Source organism: Balaenoptera physalus (assembly GCF_965194825.1).
Source record: "Balaenoptera physalus genome assembly, chromosome: 12".
In the NCBI taxonomy this organism is placed as follows: Eukaryota; Metazoa; Chordata; class Mammalia; order Artiodactyla; family Balaenopteridae; genus Balaenoptera; species Balaenoptera physalus.
In genome coordinates, this window is record NC_138897.1 from 61,518,665 (window position 1) to 61,541,818 (window position 23,154).

Consider the following 23,154-nt stretch of genomic DNA (forward strand, 5'->3'; position numbering starts at 1 on the left):
CTATTTCAGACTCTCCTAGGGAACCTGACCTAAGACAGTAATTTCCACCCAGTGAAATAGTATGATTAGAACCAATTGCAATGACAATAAACTGCTCTTCAGGTTCTGTGTGTGTGTGTGTATGTGTGTGTGTGTGTGTGCATGTGCCACATGCGTGTGTGAACACATGAAGGGGAGTGCCTCTACACACATGGGCACGAGTGTTCCCTCAATGGCTGTGGTGGCAGTGATACCAACAAGGCTCTTCCTTCCTCTCCACTGGCCAGATGGTGAGCACCACAGTCGATGAGAGCATTTTGAAAACAGGGAGGAGAGGGACCACAGTGGACCCATGTGTGCCTTGTTCCTGCTCTGCACAGGTACTACATGAGCTGAAAAGTAATACACTGCGTATTCTTCTGCTATTCATGTTACTCATTCTCCCTCTAACTAATGAATCCTCAAATATTTAAAAAACACATTTTGAGGAAAGGGGAATAGGTTGTTAATAATGGCCACAAACCACACCTCTCCCCCATCTTTTTAGTCTCCCATTTACACCCATGAGAAGACAGGTATGAGACAGGACCCCTAAACCCAAGTTCTTCAGTACCACCAGGCACAAGCCTGATGCTGGCTCTACTGATGTCTGGGGAGGACAGATAAAGTGCAGATGTTGTAACTCTATCTATAGAAACTATGTTTACATTAAAAGCAAAGAAATAGCAAATATGATATACATAATCACCTATGTAAATAATATACAAATTGACATACACACAAAGAAGTATAGAAAAAGACCAAAAGTATATATTAATATGTATATCAAAAAGTTGTAAGAATTTGTGGTTTGTCTTTTCTGAGTCTTTAAATTTTTTACAATAAGGATGAATTGCATTTTTAATCAGAAAAGCAATGAGATTTTTTTTTACATTTTTTTCTGAGCCATTAGAACAATTCTTCCATATGAAAAACCAAGACGCCACTGGAGTCTCTGATGTGAGTATCTGTGTTCAGGCAAGGGCGCTGGCCCCTCTGCCTTCAGTGTTTTTCATAGGTGACCAACTTCCTGATTTGCCTGAGACAGTTTTGGTTGATGACTGTTATCCTGGAAAAATTATTATTAGCATCTTCTTTCATTCTCAAAAGTATCCTAGTTTTGGATAATATGATATAATCAATCTATATTTTCTTCCACACTTTTCACATGTGAAATGATTTAAACCCCCTCACCCCACGTCCAGTGGTTTTCATAACAACTTATCTGCATTCTAATAGAGGTTTCCCAGCACATTCTACAATGATATGTTTAGAAATCTAAAAAGTGTAAAACCTACCGGCCCTTCAAAAATTTCCTTGTCATTAAATATGTAGTTGACTTTGGCGTTGCCAGACAGCTTCTCAGCCTGCATCCAAAACCGGACCTGACCTTTCTCCAAAATTTCAACTGCCAACTCTGATTTAACTGGGACAGCTATGAAAGATAAAAATAAGAGTAGTAGTTATATTGGTAACCATTTGTATTGATACAGATTTTTCCAACAAGTGAAAAACAATGGAAGTGATGATGTAGCACCTTGCTTCTTTCAGTGAGAGCACTGTACAGAAAGTTTGATTTTGAGGGACAGTAGAACTGGGTTCTAATCCTGACTGTCATAGATGTCTTAACTATAAAAATGAGGAAGATGAACTGACCTCCCAGGGTCCTTCAGCTAACCTCTGTGACTCTTTACCGTGGCTTTGGTTAGCTTTATTTAGGGACAATAACAAAGTATGATGAAAAGAGTCTTGAGCTGGCCCCAGTAGTTCAAGGTCAGCTACTAACAAACTGTGACATAAGGCAGTTCACTTCGCATCTCTGGGCCTCACTTGACTCATCTGTAAATGGATGGAATTGAACTGAATGTCTTAATTGACCAGGGTATTTTCCTGCTCCAACATTCTATGATTTAATTACTTCAAAACATTTGGAAAAAGAGTTCAATTTGATTTTTTTCAACAATTTAACTCACTTTGGAGGTTTTAAAAGATGTTTTAAAAAATGAATCTTAAGAAAGAATTAGTTTTGATTACATATATAAGATGAACCAGCTTGTCATTTAAACCCTATCCATCCCAATGGTATACCAGTTCATTTAAGTTCTTAGATCAAGCAAAATTTTTCAGATGCAAATAAGCAAGTCATTATCAAGAAGCTATATTAAAATATAGCATGGCGGGCTTCCCTGGTGGGGCAGTGGTTGGGGGTCTGCCTGCCGATGCGGGGGACGCGGGTTCGAGCCCTGGTCTGGGAGGATCCCGCATGCCGCGGAGCGGCTGGGCCCGTGAGCCACAACTGCTGAGCCTGAGCGTCTGGAGCCTGTGCTCCGCAACGGGAGAGGCCGCGATGGTGAGGGGCCCGCGCACCGTGATGGAGGGTGGCCCCCACTCGCCGTGGCTGGAGGGAGCCTCGTGCAGCGGCGGAGACCCAACACAGCCAAAAATAAAAATAATAAATAAATAATAAATTTAAAAAAAAAAAAAAAAATATAGCATGGCTTGCTTCACATAGAAAGTAAGGAACCATGTGATATCTCTGATTTACACCTGTATCGCTTAAGCCATTTGAACATGAGTGAAATTTTTAAAAGGTTGGCTGACATCTCTCAAAACCAGTTTCTAAATTTCTTGTAACTTGAAAATGTTCTCTACGAAGGCTCCTCCAAGCCAGCAGATCTGTATCAGAGGTGGCTCCTGGGCATCCTTTGTGGAACAAGCTGGTTGTTTCTCAAAATTTTGTAGTCCTTCACTTCTGTTAGGGGAAATCACCCTTTGCTTTCTCTCAACTATTCTTAAATATATTTCAAAATTTTAGCTATGCTACATTTTAAATTATAAGCTTTAATTATAAGCTTGGTATAAACTTGTACAAAATGTACATTAATGTTTTTTGTATTTATCCTAAAACTACCCTTTTCAAGCTTCAAGGGATGCCTTTCCTTTGCACTATTCCATATTCATTGTGAAACTCAGTTATAGAGTCATTCCATGCAGAGCTGAAAGGAGGCTCAGACATCATCTACTGAGGGTGTCCCCTGTGGACAGAAAAGGGCCACACCTTGATCAACGACAGTTATCTACCCCTGAAACCTTGTGTTCCTCACCTGCTAACATGGATATTATCTGCCTCACAAGGCCACCAAGAGTGAATATGGTACCAGAATACACTGAGCCACTGTGAATAATGACCGCTGCTCGAGAAAGGAGTTTTCTTTCTCCCCTGATTTTACTGATGACAAAACTCAGCCTCAGGAAAGCTTAGTAACATATCTGGGTAGCAGAGCTGAGACCAGGGTTGTTCCCTCTATTCTGTGCTCTTATGGTCCTGGCCGTCCACTCTGAAGAACACTAGTGGTTTTCCAGTAAGAGCAGATCAGCAACAGACCCCAGGGTGGTGAGAGCAGAGGCTAAGTTTTCTCCCTACAGGACGCTCCTGCTTGCTACAAGTAAGTCTTGAGGGGAATAGAGAGTAGGATCTCTTCCAGAAACATCTGGAAATCTCACTCTAGGGAATCTAATACATGAGTGATGCAGTTACTAAGAAGCTCAGTGTAGCGGTGGTGGGGAGGGGACACCCTCCCACGCTCTCCTGGAAGCCTCCAGATCCCTAATGTTCACGGTCCTCTCTGAGTAACGGGGCCATTGTCTGGGGAGCATTGGCCACCAGGATGCACACACAGAAACAGCCCATGTCCTGGTTAGTGTCAGACCACCTGGGCTTATGCCCAGGTACCAGCTGTGCACATCTGGTCTAATTACTTAACCTCTCTGTGCCTCACTTTCTTCATCTCTCAAATTAAATCACCATAGTAGTGACCCTTTTAAGGTCACTGTAGAGTATGATGACATTCTGTTTAAGCACCCTATAAACAGCATATAATAAATTAATATTTTGGTGACTCTTCCTTCAGTTGTTTAAACAACACCCTACAATCACCAATTGTATGTTATATTTACACCTAAGAGGACATACCAGATAGATATAATTTATGTATACGTGCTTGTGTATGTCTGTACTCATAGAGTATAATATGTACAAGTGGGATAATAAGCAATGTCTACAAATAAAAAGATATATTATGCAGGATGTTTTTGTTTCCCTTTTTTTTTAGGTGAGAAGTGTATTTATTTAGAGAGATACACATTCTGTAGACAGAATGTGGTCCATCTCAAAAGGCGAGAGGCCTGCAGGATGTTGTTGATACTGAAGTATATCTCCCACCATCCCCCCATATACCTTGAATTTTAGATACACACACACGTATGTTTTTGATATATATATATATATATACACACACACACATATATATTCAAATAAACTGCCTCTCTACACTGCAATTTAGCATCACTACTGGCAAGACAGAATAGGTTATTTTCTATTTTTAGCTTTATATATTTTTACTTTTTCCTTCTGCTCAGCCCTAAATTTCCTTAGGCTCTTTTCTCTGGCAGTTAATTTGCTCCAGCAAAATATCTGTCATTTGTAGGTTTAAGGCATATGTTTAGTGGTTTTCAAAATATTTTTGAAAACAGCTTAAAACAGGAGAATTTACTGTGCCAAGGGATAAAGGAAGAGCACACTCTTTATTATACTCTGTAAGAGATGAGACCAGTTAAGACCTTACAAAATCTCAAGAAAATGGCTTATGTGTCAACATATACTAAGAGGAAGTGGGTATAAATTGAGAAATTGGATATGCTGCTTTGACCCTATCATCAGATCTCTGAAAATATTCATGTAGTGACCTGGCTGATCCAACAGTGGTTGGGGAGAGAAAAGTACTGGAGCTGTGATACTTTAAACCTTGCTTCAACGGGTTCACGGGAGCTCCCTACGGTTGGGAGAGTCATACCTGCACATCAGAGTTTTTAACACATTTTTGGGTTCTCTCTGCGCCGACCCAAATGCCACACCTGATCTCTAATAGTAGGGTACCTGAGTTTGCTGCTACCCCCTCTCCTAGAACCAACAACTAAAGCGCTTATGCTCATGCAGAATAAAATATCTCAGCATAAATGACAGTGACAGCAGGCAATTACTATCGGCAAGTCCATATGATTATTGAACTTCAGGGAGGCTGGGCACCTCCAATTCAACAGTAACACCCCAACTTCTCTCATCTCCATCCTTTAAGCTAAATGTAAATGTTGTTTGGACCAGCTGTTGCCTAGACACTTTGTCAATATTTACTGTCTGACTAACTAGATTAGATTAGTAGGTGCTGCTGTTTCTGTCTCACGTTGTAGACAGTGTGAGCATTCACAGGCTCCCGCTGTGCTTGGCACGGTGACCCTCTCCTCCACTCCCCTCTTCATGGCCCTGGGAACATGAAGGGAGGACATCAGTGTGGCTGGCAGACAGTTCTTCTGCAAGTGGGTTTTTCTAGGTCACTCTTCTGTTTCAATTAACATTTATATTTTCCCTGAAGAGTTCAGGATTAACCAACGCCCTGTTGATTGTCTCTCACAGCCCCTCTATGTGGTGGGTGCTGTGAACAATTACAACAGCCATTCCGGGAAAAGAAACCAGGCAATGGGGAAATTGGGATGACGTGCTCAGGTTCACAGAGCACAGAACAAAGACAGTCCAGGCCAAACCTCTGCCTTCCATACAATTTTAAAAAGAATAACTTTTAAGACATTATTCTTGGTGTTACTTTTCCAGTTTGATGGTGAATAAGCTTACAGATGAGAAACAAACGGTTCTCCCCTAGAATTCAGAAAGCCTGCTTTCTGCATTCACACTCCACAGGCACCCCACTGTGCTTTGTTGAATAAAGCTGGTTTTGAGAACATTCCAGCTGAGGCCAATAGTCACCAACACCCAGCCTCACCATCAAACATGCATTCCTTGGGAATGTGAGAGAGGTCAGACAACTAGTTTTAGAGCAGTGTTTGTTTTTTAATCACAGCTCTGCTGAGAATTTCAGGAAAGCTGTAGATCCTCGCCCTAGAAAAATGCACATCTACAAACACACACGTTTTGCGTATAGTTTGGGGTCAGGGTATAGTTCCCTGGGTTCCTGAAACTCCTGTATTAGTGAAGAAGTTATATTTTAGGGATTAAGGAATGAAAAAAATTCCTGATTTAAAAGAATGAGTGATGCTATCACTCTTTGTTTTTTCAAACTCTAAGGTGTAACTTTCTGGATGCTTCACTACTTTGGCCAGTGGGTACCAATGGGCAAGAGATCCTATCAGGCCAGTGGAACTTTCTGAGTATCGTTTCAGTCTTCTTTCTCTTCTCTTAGGTGTCAACTCTGGAATTTAATCTTTTAAATAGAAGGTGCTTCATTGAAGGGTTTGTAGATAGTTCATAGGGATTCTTTTTCTGATCAAGGCATCTTTACCTTATTTTCCAGGAGTTTAAAATGTTAGGTACTGTCTTTATTTAGAAGTATGGTTCTTCTATTAAATGCTAACATTCAATTGCTTAGGAAGAGATCAGTTCGCCTAAAAGACATACAAATTAATGTATCTAGGAGATGTGTGTGTGTGTGTGTGTGTGTGTGTGTGTAAAAAGTTCCAAAATATGTAGGCAAAAGGTGAAGAATGTAATTGGTCAGCTGTTACACCTATGTAACCCGATAGTGCTCTATGTAACAGAGCATGGGATATATCTTCTATGTTAGTGTTCTTTGTATCTCTGGAGAACAATGACAAAGATAAAAGCAGCCCTTCGGAAAGTGTATCTGCAGCTACCAATATATGCTCCATTATATGTTCTCAAGAGCCTCTTCTCTTGATCCTGTCAGAATTGTGTAGTGGGATGGCTAAACTCTGTGAATGTATTGTGGACACTTACTTGGGAACTTGTGTTCTTGGCTGAGAGCAAGTAAACGTTTCAATTCTGTAGGGAGAAAAAGAAAACAATTAGAGCTTGAACTACTAAAACAAAAGTCACTTGATCCTGGAGAATCACTGAGAAATCAAAGCAGACTTGTGAATGAACCGATTTTTCACTTACCTTCCTCATCTATCAAGTAGCTTGACGCTATTCCATCAGTGTCTGTTACATCGCAGGAGTAGATGCCCAAGTCTTCCATCCCGAGGTCTTTGAAGGTCATTTTCGTCCTTCAGAACAGAATAATTTTATAAGAAGAGAGTCCGTGTGGGGTCTGAGGACCTGCACCCTGCCCGGTCTCTAGGCATTTGCATGTCCGCTCCCTTCACGTGGAGCACTTGTTCTGTCCCCCTTGCTGACCTAAAGCCCACTCATTCTTGCTGCTTCTGGGAAGACTTTCCTGACCTCCTCCTATGGGCTGATGGTGACGGGAGGGGGAGCTGGTACAAATCTCCCATCCCCAAGCTATGATGCATATCGATGCACATCCCAAATAAAGATATTTTTAGCTGATCAACCCTTGCTGGGCAGCCTGAAATTTTTCTTCTTCACAGGGCAGAACCTCCCAATGCCTCTCTTATGTCAACCCTGCACTTCCTGTTTTGGAGGTTATCACATGGCATCGGTATTGCCTAGTTCATTAACTATATACCTCCACTGAATGCCTTTTGGGACGAGATCTGTTTTGTTCACTGTTGTGTCCTCCGGCCTCCATACCTTGTCTGGCACATAATATGTGCCTAATAAATACTTGTGGAATGAATGAATGGGCCAGTCGTCTAGTTCGCTTTGTTTTCTAACTTTGGTGAGTCACATTGCTGGTCAGGGTCTAAGATCACCCAAACATTTATAGGTTAGTCAAGGAAAAAAAATTTATAGTTTGATTGTCTTTCCTTTGACCAAAATTATGTTTCACTTCAAGGACCTTACAGCATAGTTACAGCAGAACGTCTTTTAATTATTAATATATTCAGTATTTCCTTGCTGTTTTCCAACAAAATTACTATTTCTTTCCTTTATTTTTGAGCTATATTGGGCTTTTGTAATAGAAATAATACTTAGGAATATTTTGCTTTACCAAATATAATCCAATCTGGTTGGCACTATAAAGATATGAAGCTTGATAAGTAAGGTGAAATAAGAAGAAATCTTGAGGCTGAAAGGAAGTAACAGATCATAAAATTAATCTCCTTCACTCTCTTCTATTTTACAGAAAAAGAAATCCAAGGTCCATGTAATTAAAAGCTGCCCCAGGTCACACAGCCGGCTCCTGGTAGAGCTGGGACTAGAGCTCATCTCTCCTGTGCTTCCCATACGGAGTTCTTTCCAGTACAGTATTGTGTCGCTCACAAGTGGTGGTGAAAAAAGCAGAACAGATTATACCCCATCCATTTAATTTACCATAACTTGAATCAGCAAGTTTCTTCCTTAACCCCTCCCCATAAGCATCCTCACCATTACTTAAGATTTCAAAATTTGTAGAATAATGAGAATCATCTCTGAAGTTCACTTTTATGCCAATTAAAGCTTTTCTTACATCATAAACGATGCCAACTAAAAATTGCTGCTCGCCATCTGCTTCTACAAGGATGAAGTCATTAGCCACTGCAGTCGCTGACCTTCAACACACCCTGAAAGGAGTTCAGGGTGGAGATCAGGAATGAGGCACTCTGTGCTCTGGGAAAAACTGGCAGAACAGGCCTTCAGATAGTTAGGTATTTTTCAGGAGAAGATTTTATGAGCCCAATTTCTTGTATCTTCTCATATCTAGAAAAGCACTAAAATCATTGATGGAGACATCGGCTCCTCGTGACTAGCAGCAAGCTTCTGCCAAAATGTGTGCTTTGATTGCACGTTTCCCCCTTCACCAAAATCCCTTCTGTACTGACTTTCCCCCTTACCTTTTCAGAGCAGTTCCTCAGAGCTGTCTGAGATGCTGTCGCCTGGGCTATAGTCCTCATTTTGCCCCAAATAAAACTTAACTCAGAACTCTCACGTTGCGCATTTTTTTTTCAGTCAACAGTGAGATACATATGAGAAAATACTTTAAATGGACTAATGTGAAAAGTATTTTATAAGGATTGTTATTTTTTAAGGTTTATACTGGTTATCACTTTTTACATTTCCAGTTATAAAATATTTGTGATTTCATTCTCTTATTTGAAATGGAAAGCGTACTTCATCCTCCTTTCATGAAAAGGAGACCCATAGTTAGGATTGAAACGGTGCGTACTTGTTGCCTTTGCTTTCAACCTCTAATCGTGGAGACTCCTCCGTGGGGACATAATCTTTGGACCAGACGAACTCAGAATTTGGAGCCATCTGATCACATTCGAAGTTCAAGGAAATGACTCCATCGTCATCCACATTTACAACAACCTCTTTGGTTCCTAGAAGATCAAAAACAAGGCACTGATAGTTCCTGGTAGAAGTCAATCAAATAAGAATTCCTTACCTTGGGATCCTTTACTGTAGCCTTAAAGCAGGGCCTTGAGCCTGTGCAAGTGAAAAGCCCCAACTGCTCGCTGCAACTGACAATCCTGCTACAATTCAACGTTTGTGTTGTGACAGAATTAAATGAATGTACCATGTTTCTTAGGTAGTGCTAACACCATGGACAGTACTGTTTGTTCAGGGCTGAAGAAAATTGGTTGACGTGACCAGTGGGACAGTTACTGGAGTATGTTGACCATAATAAGGAGGACAAGGCAGCCGTGGGAGAAAGGAAAGTTGAATGGTCCTTATCAGGGCCTAATTCATGACTTTTGCTTCAATATTACCCATATCTAACTAGTCATCAAGAAAGGATAGATAAGAGATAAAGAAACCAAAGGGAAATTGAAGGGGAGAAAGTAGAGGTAGTAAGAATTGCCTATATTCACATGTTCAAAGTTTGTAAATCATTTAAGAATGAAAAAAAACTCCATGGAAACAAGTTCTGCTGATCAGGTAATCATAAATCAATCTAAAGATGCCATTCTAGATTAGAACAACAGAAACCTAGAAATGATTGTTATTGAACTTTATGGAAATGAATTTCAAGAGATTCAAATGTTTCAAGATTAGTTTTTGGATTTTAAAAGAAAACAATAAGTTAATGTTTTGAGGGTTTTTTTTTGAGGGTTATAATAAATTACATCTGCATTCAATATAGCAATTCAAAGAGTGTGTATAGCATATAAAATGTTCACATCTCTGCCTAAATCCAATTTAAAAGGTAAAATGCTCTTCTCAAATTGCCATTCATTCAATTACCAGTCTACACGTAGTTTGTTTCCATACATTAGGAAAAATATATTTAATTTCAGAAAGGTATAGCTTTATTTTTTTTAAAGTATAAAAAAAAACCTTTCAGTAGATACTTCCCAAGTGATGAAAGATCTTCTCTTCTAGATTGCATCATTCAATAAAACTTGTCAGGGGAAAAACAATTGCAAGACTCCTCCCAGGCGAAGGGCAAAACAAAACGAGTGCCGAAAGAGTGATTGGTGACATTAGGATGTTGGATCCTAAGCCTGGCAGTTGGTCTAATTTGTGTCCTTATTGATAGTAGTGTGTGCTTCAACTATAAACCTCCAAAAAGTGATTTTTAACACATAGAAAACTTAGAGAAGACTAATTCTAGGAGATTTTAAAAAATTACTTTTTAAAAAATAAAGGGTTATTTTCACATTTGGCTATATAGATAAACAGAAATAAAGGTCAATTAAAGATTTAATTTTTCCTAAGTGAAATGTCCCCCATGTATTACTTTTAAGGGCTGTGTCTACTCCATTGGAAGTCACAGACCATGTTTTATTTCTATTCCCAGTAACACATGACTAACCCTTACATTAGGATTAATGTATAACATTGTTGTATAACAAATAACGAACAAGTTATTTAAGAAAAGACTGACAGCTAAGAATGCTGAGGTTTAGATGGTATTATAATACACAGTTAGCATAACTGAATCACAGAGAGTATAAATGGAAAATCTTCTGAATATCTGTATTGTTATAAAGAGGAAAGGAGAAGTAATGAAGTTGACTAAACCTTTCTTGCTATTTACATAATATCTATTTTGGAGGCATGACAGATTGTTCATATTAGTCATTCATTGGGTTATTTGTAATCTCTTTAAAAAGGAAGTGAGGGCTTCCCTGGCGGCGCAGTGGTTGAGAAGCTGCCTGCTAGTGCAGGGGACACGGGTTCGAGCCCTGGTCTGGGAGGATCCCACATGCCGCGGAGCAACTAGGCCCGTGAGCCACAACTACTGAGCCTGCGCGTCTGGAGCCTGTGCTCTGCAACAAGAGAGGCCGCGATGGTGAGAGGCCCGCGCACCGCGATGAAGAGTGGCCCCCGCTCGCCGCAACTAGAGAAAGCCCTCGCACAGAAATTAAGACCCAACACAGCTAAAAATAAATAAATAAATAAATTTATTAAAAAAAAAAAAAAAAAAAAAAGGAAGTGAATCATCCATATGCCTGCTGTTTATTATGTTGGAGGTATGACTTAAGTTGACAGCCGAAAAGATATTGCTTAGCTTAAGAATCTTGATTTTTACTAAAGTGAAAGATTTGACTTTTCTTCAAAGGAGTCATAAAACGGAAAGCATATGAAGAATATAATTAGCTTGGCTTTCCTCTCAATTACATGGATAACCTTTGTACCGTAACACTTCACTCATTTGGAATCTTGCCCAAGACCAAGAAGTAATGAAAACAAGTCTCTAAGAGCCAGTGCTGATGTGACAAAGTTCACGCACTAGTATTCCTGAACACTCACTGGTGAATTCCATAGACCGTCACTTGGAATCTCTACTTAGCTTGAGATGATTCTAACAAGCTTAGTTGGTCAGTTTCTCTCAGTAGATTAAACCCAAAAAAGAGAGGAAAGTAAGAAGCTACTATCATCAGGAAAATGACAGCAGGAGAGGAAGCAGAAAACTAAAAAGCAGGCACAAAGACGTTATTTAGTAGAGGGACAAACAGCCCCTCACCCCATAAGACGTCACTGTATTGTAACACTGGGCAATAAATAAGGTGGATACTTGTGTCTCTGAGTCATACAGAAAAAGGTAAATGAGATTAAGTATATTGCATCCAAGAAGTATGAAAGGTAGGTACTGAAGTGTGTAATCTATTTTATGAGAATTTTCATCAAAGAGTCTTAGAATGAAATTTTAAATAATTGATGCTCTAGCAGTAAATTCTCAGGTAAATGGAACTACTGGGTATTTAAAACAATACTTTTTTCAGGTTTCTGATTGACCAGATTTGGTCCCAAACCCATGCAACTTAGAGAATAGAAAAACCCTGCTTAGTTGCTGTCTCAATTGCCTCAGCTATTAAGAGAAGGATATAGAGCTGCCTCATTGAATTATTCTGGACAATTCATTTTTGTAAAGTACTTGGAGATCTTTTGTGACAGTATGAAATGAAACAAAAGATGTTATTTTTAAGTCCCAGGCAATACGTGTGTTTCCACTTTAACCTATGAGTTTTACATCATTACTGTGTAGCTGGGTTCTAATGTAAAAAAATGTAATAATTTATACTTTTAGAAAACAACATGGCATTTCTTGAAAGTCTTAGATCAAAATTTGTGGTTTGAAATTAAGTAATTGCCTGGAGGGGAAAAATAAAAAGTAGGGATTAGATGTAAAGTCAACTAGTATCTGAGAGAGTTGTGCTCATCTGTGCAGCTTTTCTTGATTAATCATATCAAATCAGGACATGGTAGACAATACCTGTAGTGGATAAAAGAGCGGCATGAACATTTCCTCAATTTATGCTCACATAATTGTGGCTATGATGGGTGCTATTTGTTGATTTATTTAAATAAAGGGGAAAAAAATTAAAACTCTCTTCCATACTTCTGTTTTAAAAATCAAATACTCATTAAGATGAGTATTTGATTAATTTTCATTTTTCAAAGAGTTGCACTGGTTGTTTATTTTATCAAGAACAGGGTTAAATTCTACAAGGGCAGGGCTTTTGTCTTTCATATTTTCCATACATATTTACACATGCCAGGCACTGGACTGAAAAAACAGATTTAAATGAGAAATGTCAGTTCAGAATTGCAATGTTTATTTTATTGGAACTAGTCTTATTAAAGCTTAAGCATAACACCAATATTTTGATAAACAGACAAGATTAAAAAAAAAAAACCAACAAAGAAAACATTCTAGTCGCAGTGGGTTTCCTACTTATGCTCAGAATTTAAAGCTTGATCTCCTTCCTGTCAAACAGTGATGCTGTCAACTGGCTGAAAGTGTTGCTCTGAAAGTGATCATAATCATAAGACTTTGAAAAGTAAAATTTACTGAAAATAATTCAAATACTAGTTTTCTAGGCATATTTCTTTTTTTTTTTTTCTAGGCATATTTCTTACGTTCCACAAAAATTCTCTTTAGAAAATAATGTTTAGTCAAAATAACTTAACTATTACAAAGAAAGAACACAGTTTCAACAGTATCACTGTATAAATATAAAACAAGGTTATTGTCTTAAAATGATTATGGCAACAAGTTATAGCTTGTTCCCTATTTGTCACATGAATTACAATGCTAATGCTCTCATACTCTTTCAACATGGCTTTTCAAATTCAAAGCCTTCTGTTACTATTCAGCTTTAACTAATTGGTTAACATAGTTCTTTGAATAAAAGTGTTTTTAAAGAGTGACTTAGTAGACCAAGTATTTTATAATAATACCTATAATGGGAAATGGAATTGAAGTTGCCTTGGAAAAAAGGTAGACTCTTCCTGCATTCTGGGTTTATATATAGAGGAAGTCATTTTTGGAAAATACATAGATTCATAGATTCCTCTTTGTGTAATAAAGAAGGTACTTATGTTAATCTGGAAAGGCCATTTTTTCCACATATTAAAATCTAAGAGGAATTAATAGTGGCGTTCCTTAAATGAAGGGATCTTGGACACATCATGGGCAAAAAATTCTAGTGAGATGTTGCAAAAGATACATGACATTGAAATGGATGATTCTTTTTATAAGTGCTCTAGGAAAACCAAGAGCAATGTAATGACAGCATTTCTAAGAGGCCCCAGGCTAGTCCACAACCACACCTGTGGAGATTAACCTGGTGCAGCGTCAGAGTGAAAGAGGTGCAGCTACCACACCCTCAAATTTGCTTTTTAGAATGTCCCACGGCCTGAATTTTTGCCAAGCACTGAGCTGCTGTCAATCCATGGTTGAACTCATAAATGTCTAAAGAGACACATTCACTAAATTTGACTAAAACATGAGCAGAATGGTTCCGATATTTAACAGGCAGGCAGCAAGTTTGATGTTCTGCTGTCAAAGTAATGGAATCCCTATGGATATTCTCATCTAGATGAAAGGCCATCTCACTTTCCCACAGAGTTGAGCTGGGAAAGTGGACCAAAGTTTGTCAGGACTTAGATTTTTCTCAAAAACAACCTATGAATCTATTCAAGAATATGAAGAATTCAGTTAAGAGCAGAGGAGATTTGGCTATAGAAAATGAAGGAGATAATTCTGGTCTGAAAAGGAATTAAGAAGAGTTGTCTCTAGTCAGCTGCCCCAACCCTAAACAAATCCTTAATGAGGACCTAGAGGAATACTGGATTGCGTGGAATGGCATTTTAATGGTCCCTCCAGGCTTGCCACTACCCACAGTAAGTGAATGGGTTAAAGTACGGCCCAGGGCTAAAATGAACTTTTTGGAAATTAACTCCAGCCCACTTTTCTCTCCCTTCCAAATAATGATTTTAAAAAAAGATAAAATTTAAAAGTGGGAATTCATCTTCCCACACATTTCACAATCTGATGTGAGAATTTTCTCATATAATTTAGTCTTTTATATCTGCATTAATAGGTCATTTTTATAAGTTTTATTCTTTGTCCTTCTCCATGGTGTGTGTGAGTGTGTGTGTGTGTGTGTGGTGTTTAAAAAAACTGGTGAGTGGGACAGAACAGAAGCAGACAGAAGTGAACAAATGTAATCAGCTGCGTGTAACGCTGAGGTCCCCTACGTGGAAGACAGGACCGCTGGCTGACCCACCAGCGGTCCTGGTGCTACATCAGGGCCTCCACTGGGCCTCTCCCAACTCACCCTTCATAACCAGGGCGTTCATTACGAGATACTAGGGTTAGGTTTACATGCTGTGGCTGCAAAACAGTCACACTCTCTCCAAAACATGGTAGCCATTCATTAATTTTTTCATCTATACACTAGGTACTAGGCTATTGACATACAGAGAGAAAACAAAGTTCCTATTTAGAAGGAGGCCACAATCTAATGCACAGTTCACAAACCTTGAATTTCATACTTGAATTACCCAAGGAGCTAAACAAACAAACAAAAATGAACCTATGCCCAGGCTCAGTCCTTCAGACTCTGATTTAATTGGTCTGGAGTAGTCTAGAATGGAGTCAGTATTTTCAAAAAGTTCCTGGCGTGATTCTAATGCAATGTACTGTCAAGGTTGAAAACTACTTTGCTAATGGGTGAAAGAGGGCAGATAGTGAGCAAATATAAGTGAAGTTTTCTAAATTAGCCAGTTGAGCTAATCTTTAATAGTCAGCCTGGCTTCCTGCTTCAGAATCCTTCAAAGCTCCACCTCAAGGCCACTGAGCATTCTCAGCCCTACCAGGTTTTATAACCGATCAATTTTCAGAAACTGGGATTGGTTAGTAGGTTGTCACCTCAATCCCAGCTCATTACTCCTTCTGGAGCTCTGTTCTTCTAACCTGCCTTGCTCTTGGTGAGAAGTCCTAACTTCCAATAACTCAGTTCCTGCTCGGGACTCTGCCTGGGTCTGGGTTCTCCTGCTCCTCAGCTCAGTTCTCCTGCCTGCTGCTGGGTCTCTGGTAAGAACACCTGCAGCCTGTTCTGCCAGGTATTTGTTGCCCTCCAGATCACCTGCCACACCTTGGCAGGTCTCTCTCTTGCCTCCCGTCTGATCTGGTTCTCCTTGTCTCCACCTACAGCCCAGACCTGATACCATCAACATAGATACTGTTTGAAAAATATCAAATATCAAGACTAGAAGTGCCTCTCATGTACCAACAAATCTACTCTAAATATTTTCCAGCTTATTCTTCTTACAGGCTTGTTTAGCTACTAGATTTCTTGGTAAGGCACGGCACACTTAGTCCATTTTGATCCTCATTACCAGCACGATCAGACTTTGCAGTAGTGGCTGAGCTACATCTGCTGGCATTTTCGTCAACTTCAAAGGGAGACCGGTCACCCTACCAACCCCAGTGGATTAGGTTAACTTTTAACTGGAATTCAAATTGCACTTGAGGTATCTTGTTAGGTGTATTTGAGGTTTGCTGTTACATGATAAGCTTTATTCTCTATCTGAAATTTTAGTAATGTGTTCCAAAAGGAGTTGTTCTTCTGAAATAGCAACCCAAGTTTCACGTTCCAAACCTTGAAACTGATAACAGATCCCATCCCCCCCCCCAACCCTGGCACCAAACATTTTAGCATAAAATAAATACATGGTTAAAAGTAATATATTGGTATTTAATAAAGTTAATAAATACAGACAACCTTAGGCTACATACAAGTTTTTACAGGGATTTTTGAAGCCTTAACACCTGTTTATAGCTTATTCATCTATGGGAAATATTTTGTGAACCTCTAAGCTCTCATCATGCTGTGCTGTAAACTGTTTTTCCACTAGCTCATAAGCCCAGTGGGCGGTGACAATGTCACATTACTCGTGGTGCCTACACAGCACCTGGCATGAAGCAGGTGTTCAGGAAACACGTGGTGCAGGAATGAATGTGTCTCTTGCATATGGAACAAGCCCCAGTGTCCTGGGTTTGGGCTCCTTCATGGCGATGCTTCAAGTCAAGCATCTTGACTCTGTGCCTCCCAGGATTTTTTCCTAGGCTTGAGCCAGTGGTTCCTGAGCGGGTTAATCTGCTGCTGTTTAGTCTGCAGCTGCTGTTTGTAGTTATATTCTGGGAATCGAATGGTCACAGAATGACTTTGGGTGCCTTGTTCCAAACCAGTAAAACAAAACTCTCCCCCAGGAGCTCATCAGCAGACTCCTTTCTGATGGTAAAGTTTCCACCGTGGTGGCTTTACTAACGTCCTGACTGGCCACCTGCCATTCCAAGGGTTATTGATGAGAAAACAGGAAATCAATTTAAGCTTTCTTTAGTCAATCAGATTTGGGTTCCACTGCCTAAAGGGTGCTTTTAACCTATAAATGACTAGATAGTTTATTTGTGTAATAATCTAAATGTTCTTACAAGGGCAGCCTCACAGTTGGGCTCTTCTGCATGTCTATTGGCACCCTATATATCTGCACAGTTGGCACCTGAAGGGTCTGATTCCTATAGGAATGTGTGTCCTCATGTCTTCGTGTGTCACCTTTTACCCGGCATTTGGGTCCCTAGCATTTTTCTATTTTCTCATGAAGTTTTGCAAAGAGTACTTATATGAGGTATGGCACTCTGTCCAGACACACCTACCACACTTTGGTATAAGAAGGTCACTTCTGTCGTACCCAGTGCTAGAGGGTAGTTACAGGAGCAGATGAAAGCAGTTTATGAAGTAATAGGATGAAAGGGGCAGGTACTTCCTCAAAGGATACATTAGATATTCTTTTCAAGCAGCATGACGTGAGAGCAGAGTTTTCTATGTTTACATTCTTTTCTCATCATAAAAACAAATATTACATTATATATCTGCTCTTTATTTCAGTCCGAAAATAGGAATGGATTAAAGTGAGAGTGCTTGGACTAGAATGAATATAAACTTAAAATAACTGGTTAATACTTCTTTTTTATCTCTCATTTCCAGTAATTTCTTTCATGCAACTTTAATGAACTGAAATTTATAACTTTGAAAAGGAGATTAAATGACAAAATAAGTATTATATAATGATCTAAAACTATTTGCACAGTGAACACTGTAAACTTTGTTCACATAACAAAGGGAAAGACTGTCTTTCCTAGTCCAATCATGGCATCTTGAAACTGGGAAGTGAGGCTGCCTCAACTCTATAGATCATTCAATTAGGACCGCTGTTAGTTTAATCCAGGGGTCAGCAAACTATGGCTTGTGGGCTAAATCTGGCCCATTGCCTCTTTTTATACGGCCTGCAAGCTACGAATGGTTTTTATGTTTTTAAACAGCTTTTAAAAATGAAAAGAAGATAAATATTTCAAGACCTGAAAACTAGTTATAATTCAAATTTCATAATGCATGTAATGTATCATATTACATAATGCATATATCAAGCACAATAAAGTTTTATTGGCACATAGCCATGCTCACTAATTTATGTATTGTCTGTGGCTGCTTTTGTGCCACAGCAGAGTTGAGGATTGTTACAGGGACCATATAACCGTAGAGTTGAAAATATTTACTATCTGGCCCTTCACAGAAAATGTTTTCTGTCCCCTGGTTTAATTTAGTAGCTACAATTATATAAATCCTCCTTTTGTTTAAGGGTCATGCTTGCTACCTGGGCTGTTCCAGCTTCCTCTGTGATGGGAAAATATTCTTGTGGGAATTAATGGCCATAGTATAATAGGAATAATGTCCCAGGAATGTATGCTTTAAACAGTTGGTCCAGGAAGCATAATTTGATCAAGAACTTCCCTGTTTTTAAGTATGAACCAGAGTAGCCCTGGACCACTTCAAACCTGGCTCACCCCTGCCCTAAGGTCCTGTGATGGGGTAAATGATTGTCAGGTCCTACGGTCATACTTATCTATCATTCGGCTAGCATACAGTGATGATTTTGAAAATGAGGAAAAGCATAGAAGTAAGGTATCTTACACAGATGAGATTAACGAAAAAGTAAAAGCCCACCTGGACGGGTTTCTGCCACAACAGGCCCAGCAAGGTCAGACGGCTTCCCGACACCTGCCTGGTTTACGGCTCGGGCTCGGAACACATAGCTGACACCCTCTTTGAGGCCTTGCACCTGGAAGAAGCAGGTATAGAAGTGATGGGTGCTTTGTGTCATTTGAACAGAAGTGCCCTTCCTCTGTGGTGGCGATTCAATTATACAGCACAAAGGGCACAGGACTTGGGTTCTGAACTTCATTCTGTCAAAGACTGTGTGTGGCTTCAGCTAAGACTTTCTTCTCTCTGGACCATGTGTAAGTAGACATTTCCAAGATCCCTTGAAACTCAGATGCTGTTTCTTTTTTAGAATTTAATGGCCACCAGCATCAGAAACAGAAGACTGATACAGGTGTGCTGTAAAGGAGTTAGCCACCTTATTCTTTGGTCAAAAGACAAATTACAAAGTGCTCAGAAGAGCTTATATGCTGCCCTTTTTTTCCTGATTCTTTGAGACATTCCATGAATAATTTCAGATAAAATTTCTGACAAGAGAGGGGAATTACAAGCACGGATCACAGATCATGGATCATTCTCCATTTGTTTAAAAGCATGTTAAAGCACTAGAACAAAAACAAACAAAAATTGTCCCTCTAAATATAATACAGCTATTTCTCACTAAACAGACAAGCAGGGACTTCTCTGGTGGCACAGTGGTTGGGAATCCGCCTGCCAGTGCAGGGGACGCGGGTTTGAGCCCTGGTCCGGGAGGATCCCACATGCCGCAGAGCAACTGAGCCCGTGCTCCACAACTACTGAGCCTGCACTCTGGAGCCCGCAAGCCACAACTACTGAAGCCCGTGCGCCTAGAGCCCGTGCTCTGCAACAAGAGAAGCCACCACAGTGAGAAGCCTGCGCACTGCAATGAAGAGTAGCCCCTGCTCGCTGCAACTAGAGAAAGCCCACGCACAGCAATGAAGACCCAACGCAACCAAAAATAAATACATAAATAAATAAATTTTTTAAAAACGATAAAATCTTTAAAAATAAATAAATAAATAAACAGACAAGCAATTAACATGGTTGTGAATTTTAGTAATTTGTGAATAGTCAAATATATTCAAATTCCAAATCCTCACATTTTCAATCATCAAGAAGATGTTTGCTGAGGACCTATATTATATGTGTGCCACCAAGCTAGAGTTACAAGAGCATAAGAGAAGTAAAAAACATATATAATATGTTTTTATACGACAGTCCCACTTCATAATTTTTTGTGACTTTCTTTGGGTTCAGCACAGTCTCATTAGTATTACAAATACTGTCAATATTTTACAAAAATTATCTTTTCCTTTTTAGAACATGTGACTTTTAAAAGCTATATTGTATTTTAAGAAGGAGTTTATTACACACAAAGAGCACAATTTTTTCCCATAGTGTTGTGATGGAGATTAACAGCCAAAATGGGATTTAAATCAAACAAAGCTAGAATATACTTATTCAACTAAGCGAAGTGTTTGTGACCATGTACTTAGATGAGCTATGTATTAAATTGTTGGGTTTTTAATCTAATTATTTAATTGTATGTGTTTATGGTAACAGAATGTCACTGCTTATATAGTGATAGCTTTCACTGGAGCTAATGGATTTTTGAAATGAATTTTAATCCGTAAATGAATTTAGGCACAGGTTAAATGCATAAGAGTTTGATGTATTTAAATTCTATACTTAGAAATAATGCCAGGCAACTGTGGATCTACAGAAAGGAACAGAAACATTTCCTTGTTGTGATAAAAATAGACCAGCTCCCAGGTACCTGCCACATCTGCACCTGCCACTTAGGTAATATGCGGCTGTGAGTCAGATTTCTGCCAACATGGCACAGGAAGTGAATCCACATCCTAGTGTCTAGTCACTGAGGTGACAGGCACACCCCTCCACTCTTCCATCACCACAGGGGCAATGACTGCTGGCTTAAAGCACTAGAGATGCATAATCTATATCCCCCACCCCTTCCAATTATTTAGTCCCTCTCACCACATTGTCTCAGCAGATTGTAATTACCAATCAAAAAGGAAGCATGAGCTCTGTTGGTTAAACCTTTTGGTGGATAGTAATGCATCTTGCACTCTCTCTAGGAACCCCTAGACACTCAGTGCTAACGTGAATGGGTGTGTGTCTGGCAGAAACCAGTTAGGCCATTATGTTCCAGTGCCATGGTGCTAAAATCTCCTGTTCCTGGAGCTATATGTCCTTTCCTCACTTAAATTTGACAGATTAAACTTTTTAACATGCACATTTTTTCTCCATTTCAGGGCTGAAACTTTTCTGAATATGAAACATCTGGAAAAGTGACTCCACATCAAAATGGGTATGGGAACTATAGGACATCTCTACTTTTCTTCTTTATGCCTTTACTGTTTGAATTTGTCATCATAAGCATGCATCTGTTTTACAATCAGAAAAATCAGTAATTCTATTTTTGCTTTAAAAATTGTGGCCAAACTCTAAGGTCATTTCCTTACAGGAAGTTTGTCTCCCGGTTTGTGAGGGGCACTCAACCTCAGTCTCTCTCTTTCCCCTAAATTTGCCTTTCTTCTTCTTTTTTAAAAAAATGAGTGACATTAACCATTCTTGATGTGTTTAAACTCCATTATTTTCTCTTCCTACTCATTTTTCCTGGGCTCTTGGTCCGCTTTGCTTGGCTTCTCACTCTCATTTGGTTTCCCGTGAGTCGGGCTCCTGGGATCCTGTGCTATGGCAGATGGAGGATTTGGAAGTCATGCTGGCCATAAGCACACACCACCACCATCTAGGATGTGTCCGACCTTTGTTTTACACTGGGCTTTGGGGATGTCTTTGTATCTAGAGGCCTCCTGACTTCTCTGGACAGCCAAACAGTGTCCTAGGCTCCAGACCTTCCTTGACCTTTTCTCTTCCCCACGAAATGTGATCTTCCTTATCTCCTCATGGTTTCATAAGGGGCTGGAGAGTTTACTGGCATGTGTGAAGCTGAGTTAATGGCATGTCGGATGTAATGGTTTAAGGGTCATCTCTCCTGGAGGGTACATTTACATTTTTTTTATAGGGACCCCAGAGAGTGGCTGCCTTAACCCCAGAGAGGGGCTGACAGACGGTATGGACTTTAGTGGCAGGTTGACAAGAGAAATCTCTTAAACCAGGTATACTCTGAAAATCCTCCAAGGCCCACGCCCTGGGTGGTGGCATATTCTGCCAACAGATAAGGCTGCACACGGAATGCACTGTGCAGCTTTCTGTTTGACTGTGGTCATACAGTCACACTTCATGGTACGTAACAAGAACTGGAGTCATATTCCCCACAGTTTCTGAGGCCTTATTGTGGATTCAGGGTCTCCAGATGCCACTGCTGACAATAGGGGGAAACATTCTTTTGAGACTTCCATTTGGTACTAGTGAGAGAGTCAGTGGCTACAGCAGAACAGTCTCTGGCAGATAGAGTTAGAAACTGGTTCAGTTGGAACACTCTAGAGGAACCTGGAAGGCAGTGACATGGAGAAGGGTGAGGACAAGGTCAAGAGTTGAGGCAACTCATTCCTCTGGCCCCTGAGAGCTCACGTGAGCACAGGGGTGAGGGGGCAGGGGAGGTAAGGCCGACCACGACTCAAAAAGATCAGCAGTTAAAAGCTTACAGGCGTGAACTCTATGGAAATAACACCCTCAAATCAAAAACCACCCTCAAAAAAATTCGAGGTAGGAATGAGAAAGTCACCTTTTGGAGATGGTAACATCTTAAGACTGTGAGTAGCAAAAATGTGAGGTGGGTAAGTGGAGGCGAGGAGGGATAGAAGAGGGAGGAGGGATATTTTCTAAAGCCAGGCAAAGGGATTTGGGTCAAATTACAAGCAAATTGTTTTAAGCATCAGAAACATCCCCAAAACTTCACCCACTGACAAATGGAATCTTACCAGGATCCCAACACATGACACAGACCAACGCTGAGATGCTCTGCTTTATCTCACTGACTTTGAAGTCAACCTCGTTAGAAGAACCTTTTTTCTTTAAAAAAAAAAAAAAAAGATTTTCTCAAACTGTGAGCATCCTCTTACCTTCAGGTATGTGTTTTTCAGAGCCGCCTCATTGAGTCCTCGCCACTGGTCCTCTTTGGCGCTGGCCTCCTTCACGTCCACAAAGTAGCCAGTGACCGGAGTCCGTCCCGAGTGGATCGGAGGCTTCCACTGCAGAACCAGGGAGGTTTTCCTGACTTCACTGTACTTGAGACTGTGCGGTGGTCCTGAGAGGGAAAGAGAGACTGATGCGTAACAATCACAATGGAGATAAGAAAACTCCAATGTGTGTAAACCTAGAACCACATTTAAGGTCTTAAAGCTGAATCTGATGCTGGTGTTCTTCTTTTGTAAAATCTACTACTCCCATGGAAACAGGTATTCTGTGCTCATTTCGTATCAGGTTTCCTCAACAGCTCTATATCAGCCTATTAAGACCCTTTACGGGCAGCAAGTGGTT

The 23,154-nt window shown here is 39.9% G+C and overlaps 1 protein-coding gene across 1 annotated transcript in view; it reads right to left on the minus strand.

The window, feature by feature from the left end:
• Positions 1-23,154, minus strand: part of MYOM1 (myomesin 1) — a 137,905-nt gene that overhangs the window by 18,931 nt on the left and 95,820 nt on the right. Inside the window, exons 20-25 of the mRNA XM_082418586.1 lie at positions 22,737-22,921; positions 18,673-18,787; positions 9,096-9,252; positions 6,986-7,092; positions 6,824-6,868; positions 1,317-1,453 (exon numbers count right to left, since the gene is read on the minus strand). Coding sequence (XP_082274712.1) covers positions 1,317-1,453; positions 6,824-6,868; positions 6,986-7,092; positions 9,096-9,252; positions 18,673-18,787; positions 22,737-22,921 — 746 coding nt within the window. The remainder of the gene's footprint in view (positions 1-1,316; positions 1,454-6,823; positions 6,869-6,985; positions 7,093-9,095; positions 9,253-18,672; positions 18,788-22,736; positions 22,922-23,154) is intronic.